Raw genomic sequence first — 23,537 nt, forward strand, 5'->3', positions numbered from 1 at the left:
TTTTCTTTCTTCACGGTTCTGAGTCTCGGTCCCAATCTGTAAGATACTGTGAGTGCGTGTTTTGTTTTCACCGAATGAAGTAATCTACAAAATTAGAGAGCTACTGCATTGGCACCAGAGTCTAGAATGGCAAGTTTTACTGTGAGTACGTTTTGTTTTCCCAAAGATTCAATATAAGAGTTCATAGATGATATAGAATGGCAAGATCGCTTGAACAGTTAGTCAAGGTCCTTCTCAATACTCTCTCTCCGGAGCTATATAATGTCGACAACCATAGCCTATTGGCTTATGTCCAACTATAATAAAATCAAATATCCCTTGAAGTAGATAAAGGAGAACAAGCATATACTATAACATAACAAAAAGTAACAAAAACATATGGCGAGTTCAAAGAAAAAAAAAACAGAGAGAAAGAGGAAACATAAAAACATTGAAAGACAACAAGCTGCGACTTAACTTTTTTTTTTTTAACATTTTGACCCCAAAAAAAGAAAAAACAAAACTAGTTGCATGCATACGACTTCAAACTCTTCTTCTTTTGTAAGAAGAAGAAGAAGATTGCACATCCATCTTTACATCTTCAATCAACAATCTTTTTCCAACTCGCGTTTCCTTTTTATTCACCAGCTGCGGAGCATATGGTGAGAATTTACCAATCAAATTCATCATAATACCTAGACCAGAGTTAGGTTTATCATCATGATCCACATTCATGACATCCACCTTCTCATCTACTTCCATCGCAGAGGACAGGGACGGCGTGGACTCGTAACGGTCTGGACTACTATTACTATCAGACGGCTTTGGAATCGAACCCTTGACATGGGATTTGAAATAGGGATCGTTGGATATGTGGGAGCTGATAGATTTATCCACGCATTGCATTATCGCCACAGCTTTGGGATTCAACTTGGAGAGAATCTCCCCGAGGAGATCAAAAGGTAAGCTATCGATCATGATCCAACTGTGTAGAGAGGAAGATGTTATGATCTTCTCTTTTTTTTTTCTTCTTTCTATTGATTGATTTTTATAGTGCGTATGTATTTATAGAGACATAATCATATTCCAATAAGGAAATTAAGTTTTGTGTTTCAGAAAACAACAAAGGAATGATATTAATTCTAATTCCTTTTTTTATTTTGTTTCATAGCCCCTTGGTCCGTAGTTTGACTAAAAATTCATTAATAATTCTACATTTAGAGATCTAGGATTCAAACCTCAGAAAATACAGATTATCGATATTATAGAAAAAAATAGTTACAAAAAATTTTCAGTGTGATACAAAGCGTATCATCGAATATGGATCTCATAGAGCAGATGATCCATTGGGCGACTCAGAGCGAGATAATCAGACGTGTATTTTCATATGGTGATAGAATTATCGACTATAAAATCGTCTTTGTAATATTTTTCATCATTTTAATAACATAATTAATCATAAGTTAAAAATTATTCTTTTTTTTTTGTCACGAAACATAATGTTATTGTATTGTTTCCAGAAAACGGTAAAGACTTTCGAAACGGCGGCGAACGTATTATCGGTAGGGGGTATAAATGTCATTTCTGGTAATGAGTTGGGATATGGATATATGGCGCTCTCGTGTTTAGCTCTCTGACAGCTCTCTCTCTCTCTCTCTCTCTCTCTCTGACTCTCTGCTTCTCCATCAATGGCTACCATTAGTAGTTTACGCATATGTGCATCTGATCATCACTCTCGTCTTCCTCGAATCTCTGACGCAGCAGATCAACCTCGTCACACAAACCAAATCGTCACGTTTTCTTCGTCTCCTCCTATTTCCAGAAGAGACGCGAATCTTATTCTCCTCGGCTCGCTTCCGTTGACGAGCTTCTTCGTTCTACCGCCGAGCTCTTCGGAGGCGAGAGAGAGACGGAGCAGGAAAGTCATCCCCCTCGACGAGTATTCCACTAGCCGTTAAGTCCCCTCCCTCTCTCATTCTTAGCAATTCAGTGAACTCGAAAAAACAGAGTCCAAAACCAATTCTTCTGAGATAAAATCAATTAGGCTTCTTGGTGAATTGGGTCTCGAGAGTTATTCAAATTCTTGATTGAAGGAATGTGCTTTACTTTGTGAGAGCAGTTTATGGAGATTGTAATCATATGCTATATGCTGAAGTTGTTGTTTGCTCTGTTTCTTGCAGCTGAAGGGTTGAAGTACTATGACATTGAGGAAGGCAAAGGTCCAGTAGCCACAATAGGATCAACTGCTCAGGTTGAGAAAAGACCCCCTCCCTCCCTCTTGATGATTTACACTAATATTTGAAATCAAAAGTTCTAGCCTTTACACTCTTTCCCTCAATCAATGTAGGTGCATTTTGATTGCCGTTACAGAAGCATCACTGCAATCTCCACCAGAGAGTCCAAGCTTTTGGCTGGGAATCGTAGTATTGCTCAGGTTTACCTACCTTATACCGTCTATCAAAGTATATTATTCTTCTCCTTGATGGTGGGTGTGGTGGGCTTACATTCTTTTTGGAACAGCCATACGAGTTCAAGGTCGGATCAACTCCAGGAAAGGAAAGGAAACGAGAGTTTGTAGACAATCCAAACGGGTTGTTCTCTGCACAGGCTGCACCAAAGCCTCCTCCAGCTATGTATTACATAACTGAAGGAATGAAAGTCGGTGGCAAGGTTAGAAAACAACAACACACACACAAAGACTCTTTTGCCTTCTAGTTAGTTATGAGAACAATGTCTTTAAGTAGTAGTGTTTTGACCTTGGTGCAGAGAACGGTGATTGTTCCACCTGAAGCTGGTTATGGTCAGAGAGGAATGAACGAGATACCGGTGAGAACTTACAAATTGTATATGAGGAAAGCTCATTTTTAATGTTTTTTACTTAACAAAATGTGGTTTAATGTTTGGGGGTTTGATAGAATAAAAGAGAAACGTGTATGTTTGTTGTTGCAGCCTGGAGCTACGTTTGAGTTAAACATAGAGCTGCTTCAGGTGACTCCCCCGGAAGAGAAAAACAAGTGAACAAAGATTCTTCCCAACACTGATAAAGAGAAGCTTGAAGCTTTTTCACAAGCCCAACATTTGTCTAAAGATCATTAGAGAGGAGAGAAACTAGAGAGAGAGAGAGAAAAAAAAGAATGTAAATTTTCGACTCCGGTACACTAAATAACCGGGTATTATTTGTTTGAATAGAATCATCTATCAAACTTCAAAAGTAGCTGGTTCTTATGTGGCGGCTTCTAGTTGGTTCAAAAGTGTTACAAATGTGATATGGTTGGTTTGACATCGCAGAACTGTAAAACCCGAACCGAATGTTGTAAACCATAATTGGTTTAGTTTCTAGCTTGACAGGAAATTTGTAAACCGAACCGGACCGATAAGCCAACGAGCGACTAGGTAAGGTTGGTGGTGGCTCCTTCGCAAGTGAATTTGGTTCCCGAGAAAATCTAGTGAAACAGAAAGGGAAGATGGAGACTTCTCTGAGGTATTCAGCAAACTCGAGGTCACTGAGAATCCATGCCAAAGAGAAGCTCCCTGTTAACTCCAAAACTCGTTTGCAGGTACCTCTCCACCTTCCTCTCTTCTTCTCAAAGCTTTGTAATTCCTTGTTTGACTGGCTTCTTCGTTTTCTTTCCTGGTCAAAAGCCTCTTGCTTGATATTGAAAGGTTACAACTTTGTGGTTTTTATGGTCTGCGATCAAAGGGTTTAAGGTTCTAATCAGATAAGCTTCCTTTACATGTGGAGTTGAGACAAGTAATAGATTGGCTTTTAGAATCCTTACTAGATGTGCTTCAAAGTCGCTAGCCTTTTTTTTTTTTTATGTTGGAAGGGGAATAGATGATCTCTGTTTTTAGGAAGATTTGGTCTTAGTCTGACTCATCCTTACTAGATGTGCTTCAAAGTTTAAACCTCTTCGGCTAGACTTGAATTGTCAAGTGACGTGTGAGTGATGTTTTTAGCTTGCTTTGGTTTGGCTAAGATTGTTTTTCTCTTCTTACTTCCTTTGTTGTTTGATTAGCTTCATGGAGAGCTAGATACAAGGGCTGGAGCGCCAAGTTACTTCTGTGCGATGATAAGACACTTTTTCCATGAGGTTTTCTTTGCCCATCTCAAATTTTGTGTTTCTTCTCTTCATCTCTTTGAAACCAATATTTTTCAATGCCTATGATAGGCTTCAACAAATATTGGGGTAGGCTTGCATTACGACAAAAGCGAAAAGCTTCGTGGTTTTGTCCGTGGGAAAAAGAAGTTTCCTGTTAGAACCGATCAGCTTGTAACCTTTAATATCAAAGGAAGATGTGATTTTGACCAGGAGTTTAATCAGGTTCCCCCCTTCTTGTTTTTTTTTCTTTCTCATACTACAACAAGAACTTTCTTTCTTCATCAGTTATGTCTGTTCATTGTCTTTGAAACTAAAAGTGGACTGAGAGGAGTTTTGTGATCTTGCGCTGCTGACAGAGGAACCCGAAAGGAGCTGCTGAATTTGATTTGAACTTATGGAAGTTTGAGAAAGATCAGGATTTACGCCTCAGAGTTGGCTATGAAATGTTTGACAAGGTACTGAAAATGTGAATCATGCCCTCTCTCTCTCATGTTGCAATCGCTTTCTTTGGATATGATTGTAAACAATGCGTTGCCCCCTATCTCTTTCTTACAGGTCCCATATATGCAGATTAGAGAAAACAACTGGACTCTCAACACGAACTTGAAAGGAAAATGGAACGTGAGGTTTGATCTTTAAGGAGCAGCAACACACATTAAAGGGAAGATTACATTTTATATTTGATCATTTTGAAGAAATGTATTACTGATTTAAGAAACCCAATTTTTTTGTTTAACCAATTGTTAACAAATCTAAAGATCTTTGTTTTGTTATCAATTACTTTTACTCTTGCAACCAGCTCGAATCAGCATCAACTAGGTTTGACTGTATGTGTGGTCTTAAAGCCCACTTGGTTTCCTTATTACGTATCTCCTCCTTTTACTTTGTGATAAAGTTGTTGTTAACCGGAAATTACATACCACAACTAGACCAAAGCAAATCAATCCAAGACCAGACTAAACCAACCAATCATCTCTCGTTTGTACAAACTATAGTGCCATTTGGATACTAAAGAAGAGACACTGTTATGGTTCGGTTCACAAACCAAACAATCAGAGATCTGGTTATCTCAGACTGATATAGTTAGGTAACTTCGTCACGGTTTTGGTTGACTTTGGGATCGGGATGCGGCTATTATGAGCCTTGAACATCACCATCCTTCAGTATCAAATCGACAATAGAGTCCCACACACAACAAACACGTGAAGAAGATCTTTATAGATTTGCTTCTGATGGTCGTAAATCAAAGATCATGCATAAACAATCACAACGACCAAGAATCTAATTAAACCATAGTTTTCAACATCAACAGTAGATGAATAAACATTGACTTAAAAACCACACTTTATAAGATTCCTACATAGTCGGGTCTATTAACTTGCTAGCCTGAAGGTATTTATTGTTTTTCTAAAAAATAATTTCTTAAACAAAAATGATTTATACATTTATATGGTGGAAAGTAAGATCAAGATTAGTCTTTAGACGACGTGGGAAATTGCCAGAGTCATTGTCATGAACCAAAGATGTGGCACAGAGCAATCTCGTGCCCACAATTGACATGAGTTTAGTCAATTTCAATGCATTTTCCCCGAGGCTGCATCATTTTTCAAACTCGCAATTGATTAATTAGGGAAGAAACGAAGTTTCCTCCTCGCTTTGCCTATATATAACTTACCATAATTTATATATATGGTCTAAAAAGGGTATGTATAGTGACATGTTTAGATGTGATCTTCCTATTTTAATTATCCGAAAAATTAACGAGAAAGATAGAGGATGTGTGGAGAAAGAGTAAATGGGCGGTGATAAAACAGGAAGTGGAGAGTGCACTGAGAATGGAAAGAGTCAACCAGAAAATTAATACCAGTTTTAATCTTTCACTACTAGAAAACTGCCGGATTCTGAGGGAAATTCCGAGGGACTATGTGTCCGTCGGAATATTCCCACGAAATTCCGAGGAAATTCCGAGGAAACACAATTTTCGTGTTTCCTCGGAATTTCCTCGGAATTTTCCGAGGAAATTCCGACGGACTGGTAGATCCCTCGGAAATTTCCGAGGAAATTCCGAGGGATAATAGAGCCGTTGATTATTCCGAGGAAATTCCGACGGCAACGGCTAGTTGGTCGGAATTTCCTGGGAATGTCGTGGGAAATATCGGCAGATTTAATCTATAAATGCAAGCACCCCTCATCCTCTTCATTCACTACATATCTTCATCCTCTCTCATTCTATTTTGCACACACGAATCTGATTGAAAAAATCATGTCTTCTTATAATTATCATCGCTCTTGGATAGATCGACCTCATATGGATCCGAACACGAGATTGCTTACGCCAGAGTTCGAAAATGGTCTAAAGGAATTCATGGGGAAAGCTCTCAACCAACCGGAAGCTAAATCAGGTATGTTAAGATGTCCTTGTTCTACTTGTAAAAATAGGAAGGTTATAAAACAGTTAGATGTTTGGACTCATCTATATACTCGAGGGTTTACACGGAGTTACAAAATTTGGTATCATCATGGGGAAACTGATTATGAATATGGTAGTACTAGCGAACCTCAACCTGCGGTTAGGTTAGAAGAACCAATTAGAATGGACGTAGATTATGGTGTAGGTACTGAGCAGATGGTAAATGATCATTTTAGAGGGGAAGATTTACCCAATACACAAGCTAGGAGATTTTATGATATGTTGGATGCTGGAAAGCAACCTTTGTACGAAGGTTGCAGAGATGGTCATTCAGCTTTATCATCTGCAACAAGACTGATGAGCATTAAATCCGATTATAATTTGGCTGAAGACTGTGTGGATGCGATTGCTGATTTTGTAAAAGGTGTTCTACCTGAGGATAATGTTGCTCCTGGTTCATACTACGAGGTTCAGAAACTGGTAGCTGGTCTTGGTTTATCGTACCAGGTAATAGATGTATGCAGGGATAACTGCATGATTTATTGGAGGGCGGATGAGCAGCTGGATGCATGCAAATTTTGTGGAAAGGCTCGTTATAAAGATACGGGTGGAAGAGTTCCAGTGCCATATAAAAGGATGTGGTATTTGCCATTGACGGAAAGGTTGCAGAGGTTGTATCTGTCCGAACGCACAGCGCAACCAATGAGATGGCATGCGGAGCATTCAACGGATGGTGAGATTAGACATCCTTCAGATGCAAAAGCTTGGAAGCATTTTCAATCGACCTATCCAGAATTTGCGTATGAAAGAAGAAATGTCTACCTTGGATTATGTACGGATGGTTTCAGCCCATTTGGGAAGCATGGGAGACAATATTCTCTATGGCCAGTCATTCTCACACCATACAACTTACCGCCAAACTTGTGCTTGCGTCGAGAGTTTTTGTTTCTCTCCATTCTTGTTCCCGGACCAGAGCATCCTAGGAGATCACTTGATGTATTTCTACAGCCACTAATATATGAGTTGCAACAGCTATGGGGTCAAGGTGCTGAAACGTACGATGTTTCATGTAAAGAAAACTTCCAAATGCGGGCAGTACTTATGTGGACAATAAGTGATTTCCCAGCATATGGTATGTTATCTGGATGGACAACACATGGAAGGCTATCATGTCCATATTGTCAAGATAACACTGATGCTTTCCAACTAAAACATGGAAGGAAAACGTGTTGGTTTGACTGTCACAGGAGATTCCTACCACCAGATCATCCATATCGCAGGAGTAGGAATTTATTTACGAAGAACAAGAGGGTGTTTGATGATCCAACACCGGAAATCAGTGGGAGAGAAATGTTGACACAACTAAGAGATTTTGGTGCAGAAAGGACCCCAGACGTGGGTGGACATGTGCATTATCCGGTAGATGCTGTTGGAGATCTACATAACTGGCACAAAAAGAGTATTTTCTGGGATCTGCCATACTGGAAGGATCATCTGCTGAGGCATAATTTAGATGTCATGCATATTGAGAAGAACTTTTTCGACAACCTGATGAACACGATCCTTAACGTTCAAGGTAAAACCAAGGATAATTTGAAGTCAAGACTGGATTTAGTCGATATATGTGCTCGTGAAGAACTTCATGTTGATGAGAATGGCAGGGCTCCTTTTCCCATATACCGACTTGATGCAGCGGCCAAAGATGCGTTCTTTGATTGGATTTCAAAGGATGTGGAATTTCCAGACGGTTATGCATCTAATTTGGGTAACTGTGTCGACAGAAGGGAAGGAAAGTTTACCGGCTTAAAGAGTCACGATTGCCATGTAATGATGCAGCGCCTCCTTCCGTTCGCCTTCAAGGAACTATTACCAAAGAATGTTTATGAAGCAGTTGCCGGGATAAGTGCTTTCTTCCGAGATTTATGCACGAGATCAGTTACTCCTGAATGTATTGAAAACTTGAAGACTAACATAGCCGTGATTAAGTGCAACCTTGAGAAGATATTTCCTCCTTCATTTTTTGATGTTATGGAGCATCTTGTTATTCACCTGCCAAGAGAATTGGAACTTGGTGGTCCTGTTCAGTATAGATGGATGTATCTGTATGAGCGGTATATGTTTCATCTAAAGAAAATGGTGAAAAATTTAAGTAGGGTAGAAGGTTCTATAGTGGCACAGTTTATCAGAGCAGAAACTTCAAACTTTGCGGAGCACTACTTTCCAGGAGAAGTGCAGACGAAAAGCAGAAAACCCGCTCGGCATGATGATAGAGGCGAAAGGGCAACATATTATGTTACGGTTCCAGACATCTTCACAGATGTTGGACGACTCAGCGGAAAACCAAAGAACCGTCAACTTACTGAAGAGGAGCACAGTCAATTGCAAATATATTTGCTCACCAACTACGAAGATGTTTTTCAATACGAGAGGTACAAAATTTAAATATTATTTTTAATATTTATTTTAGCAAGTTCAAATTTTTATATTATCATAATATGTACAGGATTTTCATGGCGGAAAAGCGGTTCGAATATAGACACGCCACAGAGGAGGAACTAGAAGCACTGAAGATGAGAGAATTTGCTGGATGGATGCGTACTTATGTGAGTGCAGAAAATAAATTTTTATACTATTTACCAAATTTTTATACTAACATATGTTTTATTAATAGGTGTCTGATGGTATGGCCAGAGGTGAAACAATTAATGATTGGCTACGCGAGATGATTTGGGGCCCAAAGTATGTTGTGAAGTCATATCCGAGATTTGCTTCTCGGGGATATGCATTCACAACTTCTAAGAGGAGACGTTCGAGTAAGACTTATAATGCTGGCGTTTGCTCTGCAGCTGGAGATGATGTATACTACGGAAACATACGCGAGATTTTGGAAATCGTGTATCCGGGCATGGTTGGATTGCGGTGCACAGTTTTCTATTGTGACTGGTACGACAACACTCCGGATCGAGGTGTCACAACAGATGCATTTGGTGTCACATCAGTACATTCGAGGCGAAAACTGCCATATTATGATCCTTTCATTCTTGCTTCTCAGGCCGATCAGGTAATTAAAAATATATATGTCAATTATTTTCAATATTTGCTTCATCATCATTCATACTTAATTAACAAATTTAAAAATGTTACAGGTTTGTTATATCAAATACCCCCGGGTTACGAACAGAGATGATCCATGGGTTACTGTTACAGCACTCAACCCGAGAAGCCGAGTTCAAGGAAGTTCTGAGTTGGAAGACCCACTCCAACCAAACACATCCGGCAACTTAAGTGCAGCAGGAGATGTAGCTGCAGTTGATCTTGTTATCGATTTCACCGATTTTGGAGACGAAGCCGTTGTTCACGTCGAAGATGAACCAGAGATTGGAGAGTTTCACCAAGATCCAGATTCAGATTCATCTGGTGGTGATGATGGTGACTCGGGTTCAGAGGATGAACCAGAGATTGGAGAGTAGTATAGTTTTTTTTTTTTTTTTTTTTTTTTTTCAGAATTCCGAGGAAATTCCGAGGATCTTGAGGGTTTCCTCGGAATTTCCTCGGAATTTTACCTTGTAAAATCAGATTTTAGGGATTTGATTTTAGGGTATAGATTCCTAGGAATTTCCTGGGAAAATTCCCAGGAAATTCCGACGGATATCAGCATTTCGTGGGAAATTCCTGGGAATTTTCCCAGGAAATTCCTAGGAATTCAGCATTTCGTCGGAATTTCCTGGGAATTTTCCCAGGAAATTCCTAGGGAATAAGGATTTAGAATCGAAAACACCAATTTACGGTTCCCAGAAGACTTACGTAAGCCTTAGTAAGTGTCTTCAATTGATTATGGGACAAGACATTGGTGTTGTACCAATTAATGGCCACTTTTCCGATTGTTGCACCGAGATCCCCAAACAGCAATGCAAGATAAACACTTATACACTTTAATGAACCTAAACGACAATACTTATATTCGATTCAATCATTTTGTAATTTGAATGTTTATTTGTCATGTACTATCAATATAAGTCTTGAGAAAACTGCCAAATTGTTCAAGGAACGGTCTAAAGTTTGTAAATCATTAATCCGAACCCCTAAACTATGGTTCCTCGGAATTTCCTGGGAATTTTCCCAGGAAATTCTGAGGAACCATAGGATTCCTAGGAATTTCCTGGGAAATTTCCCAGGAAATTCCGAGGAACCCATAATTCCGAGGGAATTCCGACGGAATTCCTGAATCCCTCGGAATTCCGTCGGAATTCTGGTAAACCGGTTCGTAAACCGAAAATTCCGACAGAATTCCGAGGGTTTCATTTTCCGTCGGAATTTTCGGGGTAAAACCAGATCTGCGGATCTTCTTCCCCATTTCTCTCTTTTCTCTCTTTTCCCTTGGCGATTTCCGGCTCCTCCTCCTCTCCCTTGGCGATTTCCGGCTCCTCCTCCTCTCCCTCTTGATATTCGGGCTCCCCCTCCACCCCCACTCCCCTAATCTCTCCCTCCTCCATGTAAGTTCTCTTCTCCCCCTCTCTTATTAGTTCTAGGTTAGATTTTAGGGAATTTTGTTAGATTTTAGGGAATTTGAGTAGATTAGGTTTTAATTAGAATTAGGGTTTGATTAGGTTTGATTAGGATTAGGGTTTTGATTAGGATTAGGGTTTTGATTAGGATTAGGGTTTTGATGTTAAGTTTTGATTAGATTTTAGGGTTTGATTAGGTTTTGATTTTAGATTTGATTAATTTTAGGGTTTCAATTTTTTAGTAATTATTTTGGCTACTTTATAATTTATAAAAATTTTATAAGTCATTTAATAATTATTTTAGTTAATTTCAAAATTTTTAAAAATTTAAAAAGTCATTTTATAATTATTTTAGCAAATTTCATAATTTATAAATAATTTTAAAAGTCATTTAAAAATTATTTTAGCAAATTTTATAATTTATAAATAATTTTAAAAGTCATTTAATATTTTTTTAGATATTTTGAAATTTATAAATAATTTATAAGTTATTTAATAATTCTTAAGACATTTTTTTAATTTATAAATCATTTTAGCTGTTTTTATAATTTATAAATATATATTTTAAAAAATAAATTTTATTAATTTTAATTCATTATTTTTAAAAAATTATAGGGATTCTAGTGACCAGAGTGCGAGGGCTCGATCTCGTCGGGCCCCACCGCGAGGCCGCGCTACTTCGACGACCCCTTCGGATTCTCGGGTTTCGTCTAGCCGGTCTCGGGGTTCGTCATCCTCATCGCAGAGCCCCCGTCCCGCTATGGTTCAGCATGCGGCTCCTTCTCCCGCTGCGGCCCCTCATCTTCCTCACGACTTCCCAGACATTCCCGAGCCTCATGTCGCTCCAGGAGTGATGACTGTTGCACAGCTGGTGCAACAGCCAGGTCGTGACCATCTCCCTTATCTCACTCTGTATCCTAGGGAACCCGGTCAGACTTGGTAAGTGAAAGTTTAATTTTCTTTATTTGAAAAATTAGATTCATTTTTAATAAGTTGTTTCCTATGTATTAGGTTCGACCGATCCCATAACGGGATCAGCGCTTGGATCAACAGGATGATGTATTCCGACCTCAAGAAGGGATACGCAACCTTCACAGTGATGCCGAGGGATGAGCAGGAGCTCTGGTTTCGTCAGTTTGCTGTAAGTATTCTAACTTTTAAAAATTTCTATTTTTTTCCTTTGAAATTTTATTTCTACTAATCAGGTTTTGTTTTTTCCAGCAAGAGTTCAACTGGCATCCGGATAACACGACGTTCATCCGCAACGCCTTCATCCACAAATGTATGGATTCATATTCCGGGCAAATATATGAATGGAAGCAGAAGTGGCTAGCGGATAAGGTATTTTCTTTTTTTTAACTTTATTAATATATTTTTTTAATTCTATTTAACTTTAAAAAATTTTTTTTCATTATAAGGTCCCAAAGTGGATCAACATGACCACTTGGGAGGAGTTGTGTGTCCATTGGGACAAGGACTCGACGAAGCAGGTCTCTAACACCAACTCCGCCAACCGCAAGAGCGATCGTGGCGGGAAGGGCATGTACAAGCACAATTTGGGTGCTCAGTCTATTCCCACTCTCGCAGACAAGATGGTAAGTTCAAACTCCTTTTCTTTTTAATTGTAAATTTTTAATTTTTCTGCTTTCTAATGTTTTTTTTGAATTTATGTGTTTTCCTAGGCGCAAGAAAATGAAGGTGAGCCCGTGGGTGATTTCCCTTTGTACAAGAGGATCCACACCAACAAGACCACGGGCCAGATTGATGACGGTCTTGCGCAGGAGGTTGTCTCCCTGGTGGACAGTATGACACAAGACGAGGAGGCCCGTCTCTCCCAGATCCAGGCCGATCTCGATCTTGACGCCACATCTACTGAGTCCACTGCCCTCTCTCAAGTCCGAATCAACGAGCTTCTTGAATCGGTAAGATATTTTGTAAATATCAATTTACTTATTAATTTTAAAATTTTTTTCTATGATTAAGATTTTAAATTTTCTTTTTCAGGCGATTCCAAAGAAGAAGGGACGTTTGGTCGGTTTGGGTCGTCGATCCAAATCGGTTCCTCCTACGTCTCAGGTGCCAGTTGATCCTACTCTGATGGATCAACTGAAGGATAAGGATGAACGCATCCGTCAGTTGGAGGAGAAGATGGCGGCTCAAGAGAGAGCTAGAGAGGCAGACAGGAGGCGGAGTGAGAAGATGATGGCGGCCTTCATGAGGCAATTCCCGGACCAGAACTTCGACGTCGACGAGGACGAGTAGTTCTAACTTTAATTTATGTTTTAAACTTTATTTTTATTTTCTGTTTTGTATGAATATTACTTTTGAACTATTTATATTATGTTTTTTATTTTAATTTTCAATTTAATAATTAATTTTCGAATTTAATAATTAATTTTCCAATTTAATTAATAAGAAATAAATTAATATTTATTTATTAATATAAATTATATTTTACGAAAATTCCGAGGAACGAAGGCCCTCGGAAATTTCCGAGGGAAGTGTTCCTCGGAATTTTCCGAGGGAGTATTCCGTCGGAAAATTCCGAGGAATATTCCCTCGGAAAATTCCGAGGAACAGTTTCCTCGGAATTTTCCGAGGGAATATCCCTCGGAATATTCCGAGGGAGAGTTCCTCGGAATTTTCCGACAGTGTTTTCCGAGGGACATTCCCTCGGAAAATTCCGAGGGATATTCCGACAATGGGATCACCGTAGGTGTTCCTCGGAATTCCCTCGGAAAAAGTCTCCGTCGGAATTTCGTCACAAATTTCCGAGGGAATTCCGACGACTTACGTTATTCCGACGATATTATTCCGACGGATCATTTCCTGGGTTTGTCGTCGGAATACGTGAATTCCGACGACATTCCGAGGATATCTTCCCTGGGAATCGAGCAGTTTTCTTGTAGTGTTTATCGATATACTATATTTAGAAACTCCTAATTTCACACGTTTCCTCCTCACATACCTCTCTTGGCAATTACTAATTAGCATGCATTATCTAATGTGTTAAACTATAGTATCCTTCTTTTTAAAAACTCTTTGAGAAGGTTATATATTGTCTCTTAATTAATTTTTAGACTGACAAAAAAAGAAAAAAAAAGTGTGTAGATCATAACCTTTTTTTTTGGACAAATGTGTAGATCATAACCTTAGAGATAATCATTAGCAATACTCTTGTTATCAGAATTTTTTTTTTGTAAGCTTCTAATGTGTATTGCATTTTAGGTGTTCCCATTGTTTCTATTCTTCAGTAAGATTTTATATACAGGTACTAAAGTTCTAAGTGATAACAAATAATTATATGTATACGATCTAAACTGGAAATCTTTTTAATGAAAGTTTGACAAGTGTCTCTCAAACTTTCTCACCAAATCGATGAGTGCTACATCTGCTATTTTGAAGTTAGTTATGTATCATCATCGTTGGGAAAAAGTTTTAAAAGACCATGCACTGACAAGTAACACGAGAACGACCATATATATTCGGCCGATTCTGGCTACCATCCTCCACATAATTTTGTTATTACTATTCATAAAATGGCTAGAACATAAAATACAGCTCAACTCATGCAAAACTTAGAATAACGTGGGTAGTACATATTCATATATATATTTACCGAAAGGGACTATGCTACATGTATTATGCATAGTAAAGTACGCAATCTTGAATACTACGTCATAGATTTTACTTATATACAATTTTGGCCTTTGAATGCACTACATAATGTTTAGAAATTCCACAATATTGTTTCTTTTCTCAAAAGTATGATAGTATTTAAAGAAAAAACACAACAGAATCGTGTCTACAATTTTTTTTCTTACAACTAACTCATCTCCAATGGAATTTCTTTACTCAAAATCTCATTATTAAAAATAAAGAAATAAAAGAAGAAAATAAGAGAGAGAGTAAATAAAAGTTCTAAAACAAGTGCTTTTAGAACTGATTATAAATTTTACCTTCCACGTGTCATGTTAACTAGCATTTTAAGATTTTAAAAATAGAAAATTTAATTATTTAATAAAAATATTAATTATTTTTTATTAGAATCTCATATAATTTCTAATGGTTGGAGATGTTCTAAGGACATAGTACTTAAAAAAATTAGACAAAAATTAGACATCCTTCCAGGAGATGTATGATATGTTTTAAAAGAAAGGTCTTGCTAAAACACTAGAAATTGAGATATCTTTCGAAAAGATTTTATGATAAGATTAAAAACAGAGGTCTTAATTTTTTTGAAAACAAAGGTCTTAATAAATCACCGTCTTTGTTGACAAAAACAAAACAGAAATAAATCACCGTTTTTTTTGGCCAACAAATCACCGTTTTTATGTACATCCCTCCTTCTGGCTATTTCATATCACTTCTAAGGGGGTGTATTCAACCGAGAGTTTTAGGTGATTTTCATTAAAGTGACAAATCCACTGTTATTTAAACATGAATTTTAAAAACTCATTTAAAATCTACTGTTATTGAACTTGACATTTCGTAAAGTACTCTGAAATCCACTGTTATTGAAAATATTTTAAGTTGTGAGATTTTAAAGTTTTGAGGTGATTTTAGGGTGTTTGGGTGGACTTTATTAGTTAAAAAAATAAAACTCAAATCCCATTGTTTTAGATGATATTCTAGAGTGGTTTAACAAAAATCACCTAAGGAGGATGTATTCAATTTAGCATTTGATGTGATTTGATTTTTAATAGAGTTTTAGATGATTTTAATAAGTTGCAGAGATTTAGGTGATTTTTGTTAAACTGCTCTAGAATATCACCTAAAACAATGGGATTTGAGTTTTATTTTTTTAACTAAGAAACTCCACCCAAACACCCTAAAATCACCTCAAAACTTTAAAATCCCACAACTTAAAATATTTTCAATAACAGTGGATTTCAGAGTACTTTACGAAATGTCAAATTCAATAACAATGGATTTTAAATGAGTTTTTAAAATTCATGTTTGAATAACAGTGGATTTGTCATTTTAATACAAATCACATAAAACTCTCAGTTGAATACACCCCCTAAATCTCTGCAACTTATTAAAATCATCTAAAATTCCATTAAAAATTAAATCACATTTAAATTGAATACAAGTGTATAGTCTAATTCGTATTATGAAAACTATAATTTTGTAATTTTCTTTAATTGACGGGTGTCTAGTATAGTGTGTAGGTGGCATCATTCTGATGGCTGAAACCTGAAATGTGTTAGGCGCCCTACAAAGTAAGTAATGCTTCCTCGACATATAAATCTCCAAACTGTATTTCTCCTTTAGGTAATCGGCTATCAAGGTAAGATAGTAGATACGTTAAGAAATCTTTTAGAATACTTAAGAGTGAAATAAAGTAATCTAACTACATTGAAACTTGTCTTTATTAAAGAGATACCTTAAGATATTTTCCGTAACAAAATATCTCTATTCTTGTGGTTTGCCAACACTAATCATCTAGCATTAACGATCAAGAATATCTCCACGTACAAAGGCAGTCGTCATTAAGTTCTCTACTACCAAAACCATATAAGTTGGGCAGATACTTAAACTATGGAATAACTAGTTTAACCTAACTAAAGTCCATATTAAGAAAATGATTAAGCTATAGACCAGTGTACACTTGAAAAGTTTCTTGAGTGCAAATGGTAGGATCTTGCTATGGACGGTTTGAGTTAAATCGGCATCTATATTGCAATGCCTTTTCTTTCCCAATGGGCATCTTTGATCTTCACAAAGACTCAACCTTTCTTTTGGACAACAGACTCTATTCTTGAACTTTTTTTTTGTTTAATTTGTTACAACCATCCATGGATTTTTATTTACTTTACTTTTCGGTCAAGAGAACAATCACCTTTGCAGTTTGAATGGACCATGTGAATATATACATTTCATATATCATTAATTCGATCGTATTATATATAGAAAAGAGGTGGTTTCCCGTCTATTATAAAGATATTAGCTTAATACTAAGCTCTTTAAGCTTAATTTGATTTACGAGCGTAACAAGAAAATACACTTTAGTTACGTTTAACTTAATCAAAAGCGGATAACTAATAAGTAATTTGTTTCTGTCGAGTTTCTTTGTGACTATGTGAGTGTGTCTACGAGTCAAAAGGCAGGCAATTATTGAGAAGTTGACCAAACCCAAGAATCTTCGGTTATTGTTCCGATGGTCCAACAACAGAAAATATCTCTTACATTCAAAATCACTATTCATTTCATTTTAATAATCGTTTTACACTTGAGTATACAAATTTAAAAAATATCTAACTTTATATATTTCTAAAATAAAAAATTATTACTAATATACATAACCACATTTTAATTAATAGAAAAATATATTAAGATAAAAAGTTAATAAATTTACTTTAAATTTATAAAACGATATTTATTTTGAAATTGAGAAAATATTATATTTTTCTGAGACTTTAGAATTTTTTATCTAAAGATATACTAATACTTATCTCAAATAATTATTTTCATGTTCAACAAAAAAAATTAAGATAGACTTGTTTACTTGTTTTTAAAGATTGTTATTTTATATATTTAAAATGAATATTCACAGAAAATACCAGATTCACTATTCATTCTTGTTAATAAATTTTAGTTAGTTAATATTATTAAAACATAGTAATTGACGATAAATGATTATGAGTTTTATTATTCTGAACATGACATGAATGCTGAAAAATAAAGAAATAGTAGCTACATCAATAGTCTCGGACAGAAAGCAACAAGTGTAACATCAGCTATTAAATAACCATATATTATAAAAATAAGCCGTGTTGTATTCTAAATGACAATAGTAACCCTGTCGATCGCGACATATTACGCGTAGGCGATACCAAGCAAGCAGAACTCTCGCACACTCTCTATAAAGCTGAGCTCCTCTTTGCCTCTCTAAAAACCTCTCAGACTCTAATCAAATCCTTTTACCATTTTTTTTTTCAAAACTCTCAAACCTAAAGAAAAAAATGGCGCGAATTCTCTTCCGTCTTCTCGGAGAATCCAACACTCCCTCTCCCGCGGCGGACACCTCCACCGTCTCTTTGAACTCCGACCTCGTCGTCATCCTCGCCGCTCTCATCTGCGCCTTGATCTGCGTCCTCGGCCTCATCGCGGTTTCTCGATGCGTCTGGCTCCGCCGTCTCGCCACCGGCGCCAGAACCTCCTCCGGATCTCCAGACGGCTCCGGCCAGTCTCCTCCGCAGCAGGCGGCGGCGGCGAACAAGGGACTGAAGAAGAAAGTGCTCCAGTCTCTCCCGAAGCTCACCTTCACGCCGGAATCGCCGGAGTCGGAGAAGTTCGCCGAGTGCGCCATCTGTCTGGCGGAATTCGCCGCCGGCGACGAGCTCCGCGTTCTGCCGCAGTGCGGTCACGGATTCCACTTGTCTTGCATTGACACGTGGCTCGGGTCTCACTCCTCTTGCCCTTCCTGCCGTCAGATCTTGGTGGTTGCCAGGTGTCATAAGTGTGGCGGTTTGCCCGGTAGCTCTAGCTCTAGCTCCGGATCCGAACCTGAGCCCGAACCTCAACCTGAAATCGTGATCCGAATTAAGCAAGGAGAAGACGATCCTAGCTCCTACCTGCCCTGATTCGTTTGGTTTCCTTGTTCGTGCGTTAGATATCTTTATAATTTAATGCAGATTAGTGGATAGTGTTTTACTCTCTTAATGTGTACATTTTTATTGTAATTTGTAAATGTTGTATGAAATTGATATTTCGCTATTTGCGTCGAGCCTTTTTTACTTCTTCGAGTTTATAGGTCTGCCAAATGGAAATTTAACGATCTGTAGACCTACTCGAAGTTGATCTCACCGAATCGTCTGATTGATTTGTTTAAGTTGATGATTAACATTCCCCCTCTCCCTGAAAATGATACTCCATATGTTTCATATTACTTGTCGTTCTAACCTTATGCACACAGATTAAGAAAATATTTAATTTTACATATTTCCAAAATAAAAATACTATTACCAATACACCTAACCATATATCAACCAATTAAAAAATAGAATAGAAAATATTGTCAATAAATTTTGCATTGAAAACCGAAAATGACACTTATTTAAAAACAAAAAATTTCCACTAAAACGACAAATAATTCGAAACGGAGGAAATATGTTTTAGCTTTTATGCATCGTATAGTATTTATAAGTCCATGAAAATGAATAGAGCGTATTTGAATAAAATTGTTTACTATTTGATTTTATGATTATGGAGATACTGCTGAGACAAATAATATGCATAGATCTTTGGTTACCCATTTGGATTGGGTTTTTGTATACATACTATTCTAATCTTCACATATGTTTTTTGACTTTTGGAATATTTTTGTACATGTCGAGTTCATATCAAATTCAAAAAATACCTAACCCACAAAGTTCCTTCATATGTTTTTACCAAAGTTTCAGGTTTGATTCGGATCTCATGCTTGATATAAATTGGTGTTTAGTTATAAACTAGTGGGATGATATATGCATATATATTAGTGTAAAGATATATGAATAACCAAAGTTTAGTTTTATATGTTTGTTATATCTTTAGATATACTATAAATTATTTTTCACGAAACATAAGGAATAATAGTAGCAGCTAGGTTTCAACCAAAAAACAACCATAAAACTTGTGTTTGATGTACAAAATTAAAATAAATTGAACATATATTATTTAAAAACATTGTTAGAAACATATTGTAAAACAAAAACTCTTAAACTTCTGACTTTTTATATATTAATTGTATCTTACTACAATTAAATTCTAAAAAGTTAGTATCAGCCCTTATGTACTGCATGAGAATGTTGATCTATCAAACTCTATTTCAAAAATAATGAAAAATACTTGATTTGCAAAAAAATATTTGGGTCCTTTGAAACTAAATGACTGATATGAAAAAATTGTGATATGTTATCAAACTTTTTTAATTGAAATATATCAAACTCTGTTTTTTTTTGAATTGTTAAAACTTATTTACTAAAATACTGATTGGAAAAATCAAAATATGTATTTGCAACACTAAAAAACATTAAGATAATTAAACATATATGTTTTCATTTCATTGCTTCTTTAAACCATGGAAATGGGTTGAGGTCCAGTAATCCACCTGATGTATTCAATTTTGAATCGTACTGTGAATCATTTTTTAACCATATGTTCGAGTTGGTTCACCGAGTGATAAGCATGTTGATGGCGACACCTATTCTTTTAACACACAAAAAATCTAATATTTATTTATACAAAAGATTAGAAATGACTGAAATTCTTGATCTGCGCATTTGATTTCTATATTATAAAGTCTTTTGTGGTGACACTATCGAGAGATAGCCTATTATAGGAAACTCGTTAGTTTGTAGCTTATTTTTGTCCAACAAATAGCCACTACTACTAGTTATATATAACCACTATGTTGTTCAACTTGGTTTTAAAAAATAATACATTCATTACAGTTCATAATATTAAACGAAATTGTACCGTGGATTTTATATTAAAGTATATGTAGACGCGACAAAAAAATCCATTTGAATACAATTTCTGTTTCAAAATTAAGCTCCTAAAGACTATTTAATCAGTTGATTACATGATTTTTTTATAGTTTCTTGCTAATTATGGGAATATTCCCCAATAGATGGGAAAGGAAACCTGGCCAGTGTGTGTGGTACAAATGTATGTAATGTATTGGCTGGGTCTTACCTTTTCATATTTTTGAAAGGTAAAATTTGTGGTGTAAAACATTCTTTCACCGGATTTCGGACTAAAACGCAACAGAACTAACACATGCACTTAAACCAACTAACTACAACGTCCAGTGGTAATTATTCGTATTTCTTTCAACTTCTTTTAGGTCATAAGGGTTATAGAATTTCGGGAATAGGTTATGCGAGCCTATGTTCCACTAAATCAGATGGATTTTATAATCAACTGTAAGGATAGTATAATTGAAAGAGTCAAGATGACCGCAAGAAATTATTTTTTGTGGTGTCTTCTAGCTTTTTGAGTTTTGACCTAACAAATATATTGCGATTTCCACATACATATTTAAGAGTAAAGTAAACTTTGAATGAATTAATTGATAGATTTATTTAAATTAATTTAAATTCTCTTTGTCAACAGTGATTTAGTTTTTTTTTTTCTTGTCAACAGTGATTTAGTTATTTAAATTGAATATTATTCGTTTCTAATGGGAGCCATTGAATTAAAAACGGCGGATGGTCCACCATATAATCCCATCACAAGCATTTCCACTACGGAAAGTGCGTCCTTGTGCTTGGTGCTGCTAACTATATTATATATAATTGTAATTTAATCCCTTTTTAATTCTACTAAAAATTACGACCATTAACCAAAGTTCAGCAAAAATTTACGACCATTAACCTAAAGTTCAATGTATTAGTGGACTATGAGAAAGCATGCATATTTTATTGAATATTTATGAATGCGAATAATATTTTACTACAAATACTTTATCACAAAACATAAAAATAGATAGAAACAAACTGTTGATAAGGCTATTTATGCAGGGAATTAGAAATTACACTATCGGCATCAGTTATTTCCAACATTACATAAGTAATGTATGTGTATTACTATGTGTTATCCCTTGAAGCTTTCAGTTGTACCATGTAACAAAGAGTCGCAACAAAAATAAGTGATCTCATGACCAACAAAGAGAAGTAGGAACTGAAAGAGACGAGAAGTTTTATATTTTGTCAGAAGGACTATAAATTCGCCGACTAAAATGATGAGAGAGGAAACGTTCAAGTCCACCAATGAGGATGGAGATTCCCATATTTATGTTCTCCACTAGTTTGAGCATTACTGAATATTTGTTTCCGTTTACTGCGTGAATGACTAATACAGTTCTTTAATTAAAATGGGTGTTGTGAAATATTTGTGTGCTAAATAAAGCAGTATTTCATTTTCATGTCTAGCTAAGTGCCGGTCCTAAATATTTGGTGGCTTAAAGCAATGCAAGAAATGTGGCCTTAAAACACTTTTAGAAATTTTGATTTTTGTTTTTGTCCAAATTGTTTTTATTTTATTTTTGTTTTATCATTGTTAAGAAAATATATTGTTTTTTATATAGGAGAATGTAGTGCATGAAACTAACTTTTTGTTTCTTAGAAATGAATCTAACACTCTAGTGTGAAACTATTTTATTTTATAAATCATAAAAGAACCAAAGAGATAATACAAATATAAGAAAAATACATTTACAAAAGAACCAAAAAATATCATACAAATATAAGGAATAATATATTTACTGTCTTTGTGTGAAATATAAAAATGGCTGTATTAACATTAATAAGTTAGTTGACAATAATTGATAGTCAAATATAAAATAAACATGGCTTTAAGTTATAAACTCTTGTAAGGAGTATATAAAACTAATTATTTATGATCATTAAGCTAATGAATGTACACTTCTTTCCTGACAAAAAAAACTAAAGTACACAAATTTAAAATTTGTGGCCCTAGAAATATCAAATATAACAAAAAGAAATATGCCTTACTTAGGATCAAACATTGATGTAGGTCCTAATTCTTATGGTTAATGAAAGTAGTTGTTGAGCCAAAAAAAAAAAAAAAAAAACAAAAAGAAATATGGCCTAAAACTTAAGCTTTATGTGATTTATGGCTAGGAAGGGAAACACATTCTTAAAGTATTACTTGCTTATGAATTTAGGCGTCTTAAACGGACATAAAAAATTTGAAGGGTCTAATTTGAATCTCAAAGTGATTTATATTAAAAGTTTTAGTGAAGTATATACAGTGTTAATTGTTTTTTTTTTTTTGCTGAGAAAGCAGTGTTTATTGTTTCAAACAACATTTTAGGGATTATCTGTACATGTCTCCATTTTGAAGGATCAACATTGAATATGTTTAAACAAAGATTATTGGACATGTAAATGCAATTTTCAAAAGGACTTAATTCTGTTTACATTTATGATTTATAAAAACAATGAGTTAAAAACGGTTTCATATGTGTGAGTGTATGAGAATGTGTGTATATAAAATAAATAAAAATCAAAAATAGAAAAGACAAAGAATCTATCAAACTCTGTAGTTTATACTGAGTGTCGACCTTTTTGCACAACTAGAAAGTTCCATTTCTAGTGGGTGGCTCGACAACTTCGCCTTGAATATATAAGTGATACCCCCCCCCCCCCATCAACGATTTATTAAAGTGTATGTTAAAAAACTGATCATATAAGTTATTGCGAATATTGATGATAGTAGTGGTGGTATCACAAAGAGTTTGATGTTGTCAGAGCATTTTGACTGAGGAATAAATATTTGGGTTGGATTCTCTCAACGGCCCAACCAAGTGACCACTTCCTTTTGTATAATTGGATTCTCCTAACGTTAACGGGTCGTGACGTGACGTTCCTTCGTATTTCTTCTCATTGGGCCGTTTCCGCGTATATAATAAAAATAAAATTGGGGATTGCCGAATTTAATTTCGGGATTTTTGAACCCGACGTGAATCGAACACGCAACCTTCTGATCTGGAGTCAGACGCGCTACCATTGCGCCACGGATCCCAATGTC

The 23,537-nt window shown here is 35.9% G+C and overlaps 5 protein-coding genes and 1 non-coding gene across 8 annotated transcripts; 5 read left to right on the forward strand and 1 right to left on the reverse strand.

Annotated features, from left to right (window-relative positions):
- Positions 1-1,613: 1,613 nt before the first annotated feature.
- On the forward strand, positions 1,614-3,204 carry LOC108840950 (peptidyl-prolyl cis-trans isomerase FKBP18, chloroplastic). 2 transcript variants are annotated; one of them, XM_057009671.1, is made up of 6 exons: positions 1,614-1,932; positions 2,157-2,230; positions 2,327-2,413; positions 2,500-2,649; positions 2,746-2,805; positions 2,929-3,204. In XM_057009671.1, exons 1-6 carry the CDS (start codon positions 1,668-1,670, stop codon positions 2,995-2,997), a joined length of 705 nt encoding a protein of 234 aa, XP_056865651.1. In that variant the 5' UTR covers positions 1,614-1,667; the 3' UTR covers positions 2,998-3,204. The 2 variants fall into 2 exon arrangements, with proteins under 2 accessions (XP_056865651.1, XP_018469253.2); XM_018613751.2 differs by having other exon boundaries at positions 1,619-1,932; positions 2,160-2,230.
- A 93-nt stretch (positions 3,205-3,297) lies between these two features.
- On the forward strand, positions 3,298-4,874 carry LOC108840961 (outer envelope pore protein 21A, chloroplastic). Its single transcript, XM_018613759.2, has 5 exons — positions 3,298-3,536; positions 3,996-4,070; positions 4,149-4,301; positions 4,436-4,534; positions 4,635-4,874. The coding sequence occupies exons 1-5, from the start codon at positions 3,444-3,446 to the stop codon at positions 4,716-4,718; spliced, it is 504 nt and encodes a 167-aa protein (XP_018469261.2). The 5' UTR covers positions 3,298-3,443; the 3' UTR covers positions 4,719-4,874.
- Positions 4,875-6,462: 1,588 nt separating this feature from the next.
- Positions 6,463-13,385, forward strand: LOC130511879 (uncharacterized). 2 transcript variants are annotated; one of them, XM_057009687.1, is made up of 7 exons: positions 6,463-6,481; positions 11,610-11,933; positions 12,006-12,135; positions 12,216-12,335; positions 12,413-12,589; positions 12,677-12,916; positions 12,999-13,385. In XM_057009687.1, exons 2-7 carry the CDS (start codon positions 11,755-11,757, stop codon positions 13,254-13,256), a joined length of 1,104 nt encoding a protein of 367 aa, XP_056865667.1. In that variant the 5' UTR covers positions 6,463-6,481; positions 11,610-11,754; the 3' UTR covers positions 13,257-13,385. The 2 variants fall into 2 exon arrangements, with proteins under 2 accessions (XP_056865667.1, XP_056865664.1); XM_057009684.1 differs by lacking the exon at positions 6,463-6,481 and adding an exon at positions 10,654-10,982.
- Positions 7,538-10,457, forward strand: LOC130511878 (uncharacterized). Its single transcript, XM_057009680.1, has 4 exons — positions 7,538-8,918; positions 8,993-9,092; positions 9,161-9,550; positions 9,636-10,457. Exons 1-4 carry the CDS (start codon positions 7,576-7,578, stop codon positions 9,957-9,959), a joined length of 2,157 nt encoding a protein of 718 aa, XP_056865660.1. The 5' UTR covers positions 7,538-7,575; the 3' UTR covers positions 9,960-10,457.
- Positions 13,386-17,880: 4,495 nt separating the features above from the next.
- LOC108839464 (RING-H2 finger protein ATL80) lies at positions 17,881-18,716 on the forward strand. The gene has a single exon (XM_018612224.2). It carries the CDS (start codon positions 17,963-17,965, stop codon positions 18,581-18,583), a length of 621 nt encoding a protein of 206 aa, XP_018467726.2. The 5' UTR covers positions 17,881-17,962; the 3' UTR covers positions 18,584-18,716.
- Positions 18,717-23,458: 4,742 nt separating this feature from the next.
- Positions 23,459-23,530, reverse strand: TRNAW-CCA (transfer RNA tryptophan (anticodon CCA)). Its single transcript has one exon. It is a non-coding gene; the product is annotated as a tRNA-Trp (tRNA).
- Between the last annotated feature and the right edge of the window lie 7 nt (positions 23,531-23,537).

This window comes from Raphanus sativus, chromosome 1 (genome assembly GCF_000801105.2).
Source record: "Raphanus sativus cultivar WK10039 chromosome 1, ASM80110v3, whole genome shotgun sequence".
Taxonomy (NCBI): Eukaryota; Viridiplantae; Streptophyta; class Magnoliopsida; order Brassicales; family Brassicaceae; genus Raphanus; species Raphanus sativus.

Coding starts and splice junctions, on each gene's coding strand:
- LOC108840950 (XM_057009671.1), top strand. CDS start 1,668: ATGGCTACCATTAGTAGTTTACGCATATGTGCATCTGATCATCACTCT. Junction 2,231..2,326: donor CAATAGGATCAACTGCTCAG/GTTGAGAAAAGA, acceptor CAATCAATGTAG/GTGCATTTTGATTGCCGTTA. Junction 2,650..2,745: donor GAATGAAAGTCGGTGGCAAG/GTTAGAAAACAA, acceptor ACCTTGGTGCAG/AGAACGGTGATTGTTCCACC.
- LOC108840961 (XM_018613759.2), top strand. CDS start 3,444: ATGGAGACTTCTCTGAGGTATTCAGCAAACTCGAGGTCACTGAGAATC. Junction 4,071..4,148: donor TAAGACACTTTTTCCATGAG/GTTTTCTTTGCC, acceptor TGCCTATGATAG/GCTTCAACAAATATTGGGGT. Junction 4,302..4,435: donor TTGACCAGGAGTTTAATCAG/GTTCCCCCCTTC, acceptor CGCTGCTGACAG/AGGAACCCGAAAGGAGCTGC.
- LOC130511878 (XM_057009680.1), top strand. CDS start 7,576: ATGCGGGCAGTACTTATGTGGACAATAAGTGATTTCCCAGCATATGGT. Junction 8,919..8,992: donor GATGTTTTTCAATACGAGAG/GTACAAAATTTA, acceptor TAATATGTACAG/GATTTTCATGGCGGAAAAGC. Junction 9,551..9,635: donor TTGCTTCTCAGGCCGATCAG/GTAATTAAAAAT, acceptor AAAATGTTACAG/GTTTGTTATATCAAATACCC.
- LOC130511879 (XM_057009684.1), top strand. Junction 12,136..12,215: donor TCTGGTTTCGTCAGTTTGCT/GTAAGTATTCTA, acceptor TGTTTTTTCCAG/CAAGAGTTCAACTGGCATCC. Junction 12,590..12,676: donor CCACTCTCGCAGACAAGATG/GTAAGTTCAAAC, acceptor GTGTTTTCCTAG/GCGCAAGAAAATGAAGGTGA.
- LOC108839464 (XM_018612224.2), top strand. CDS start 17,963: ATGGCGCGAATTCTCTTCCGTCTTCTCGGAGAATCCAACACTCCCTCT.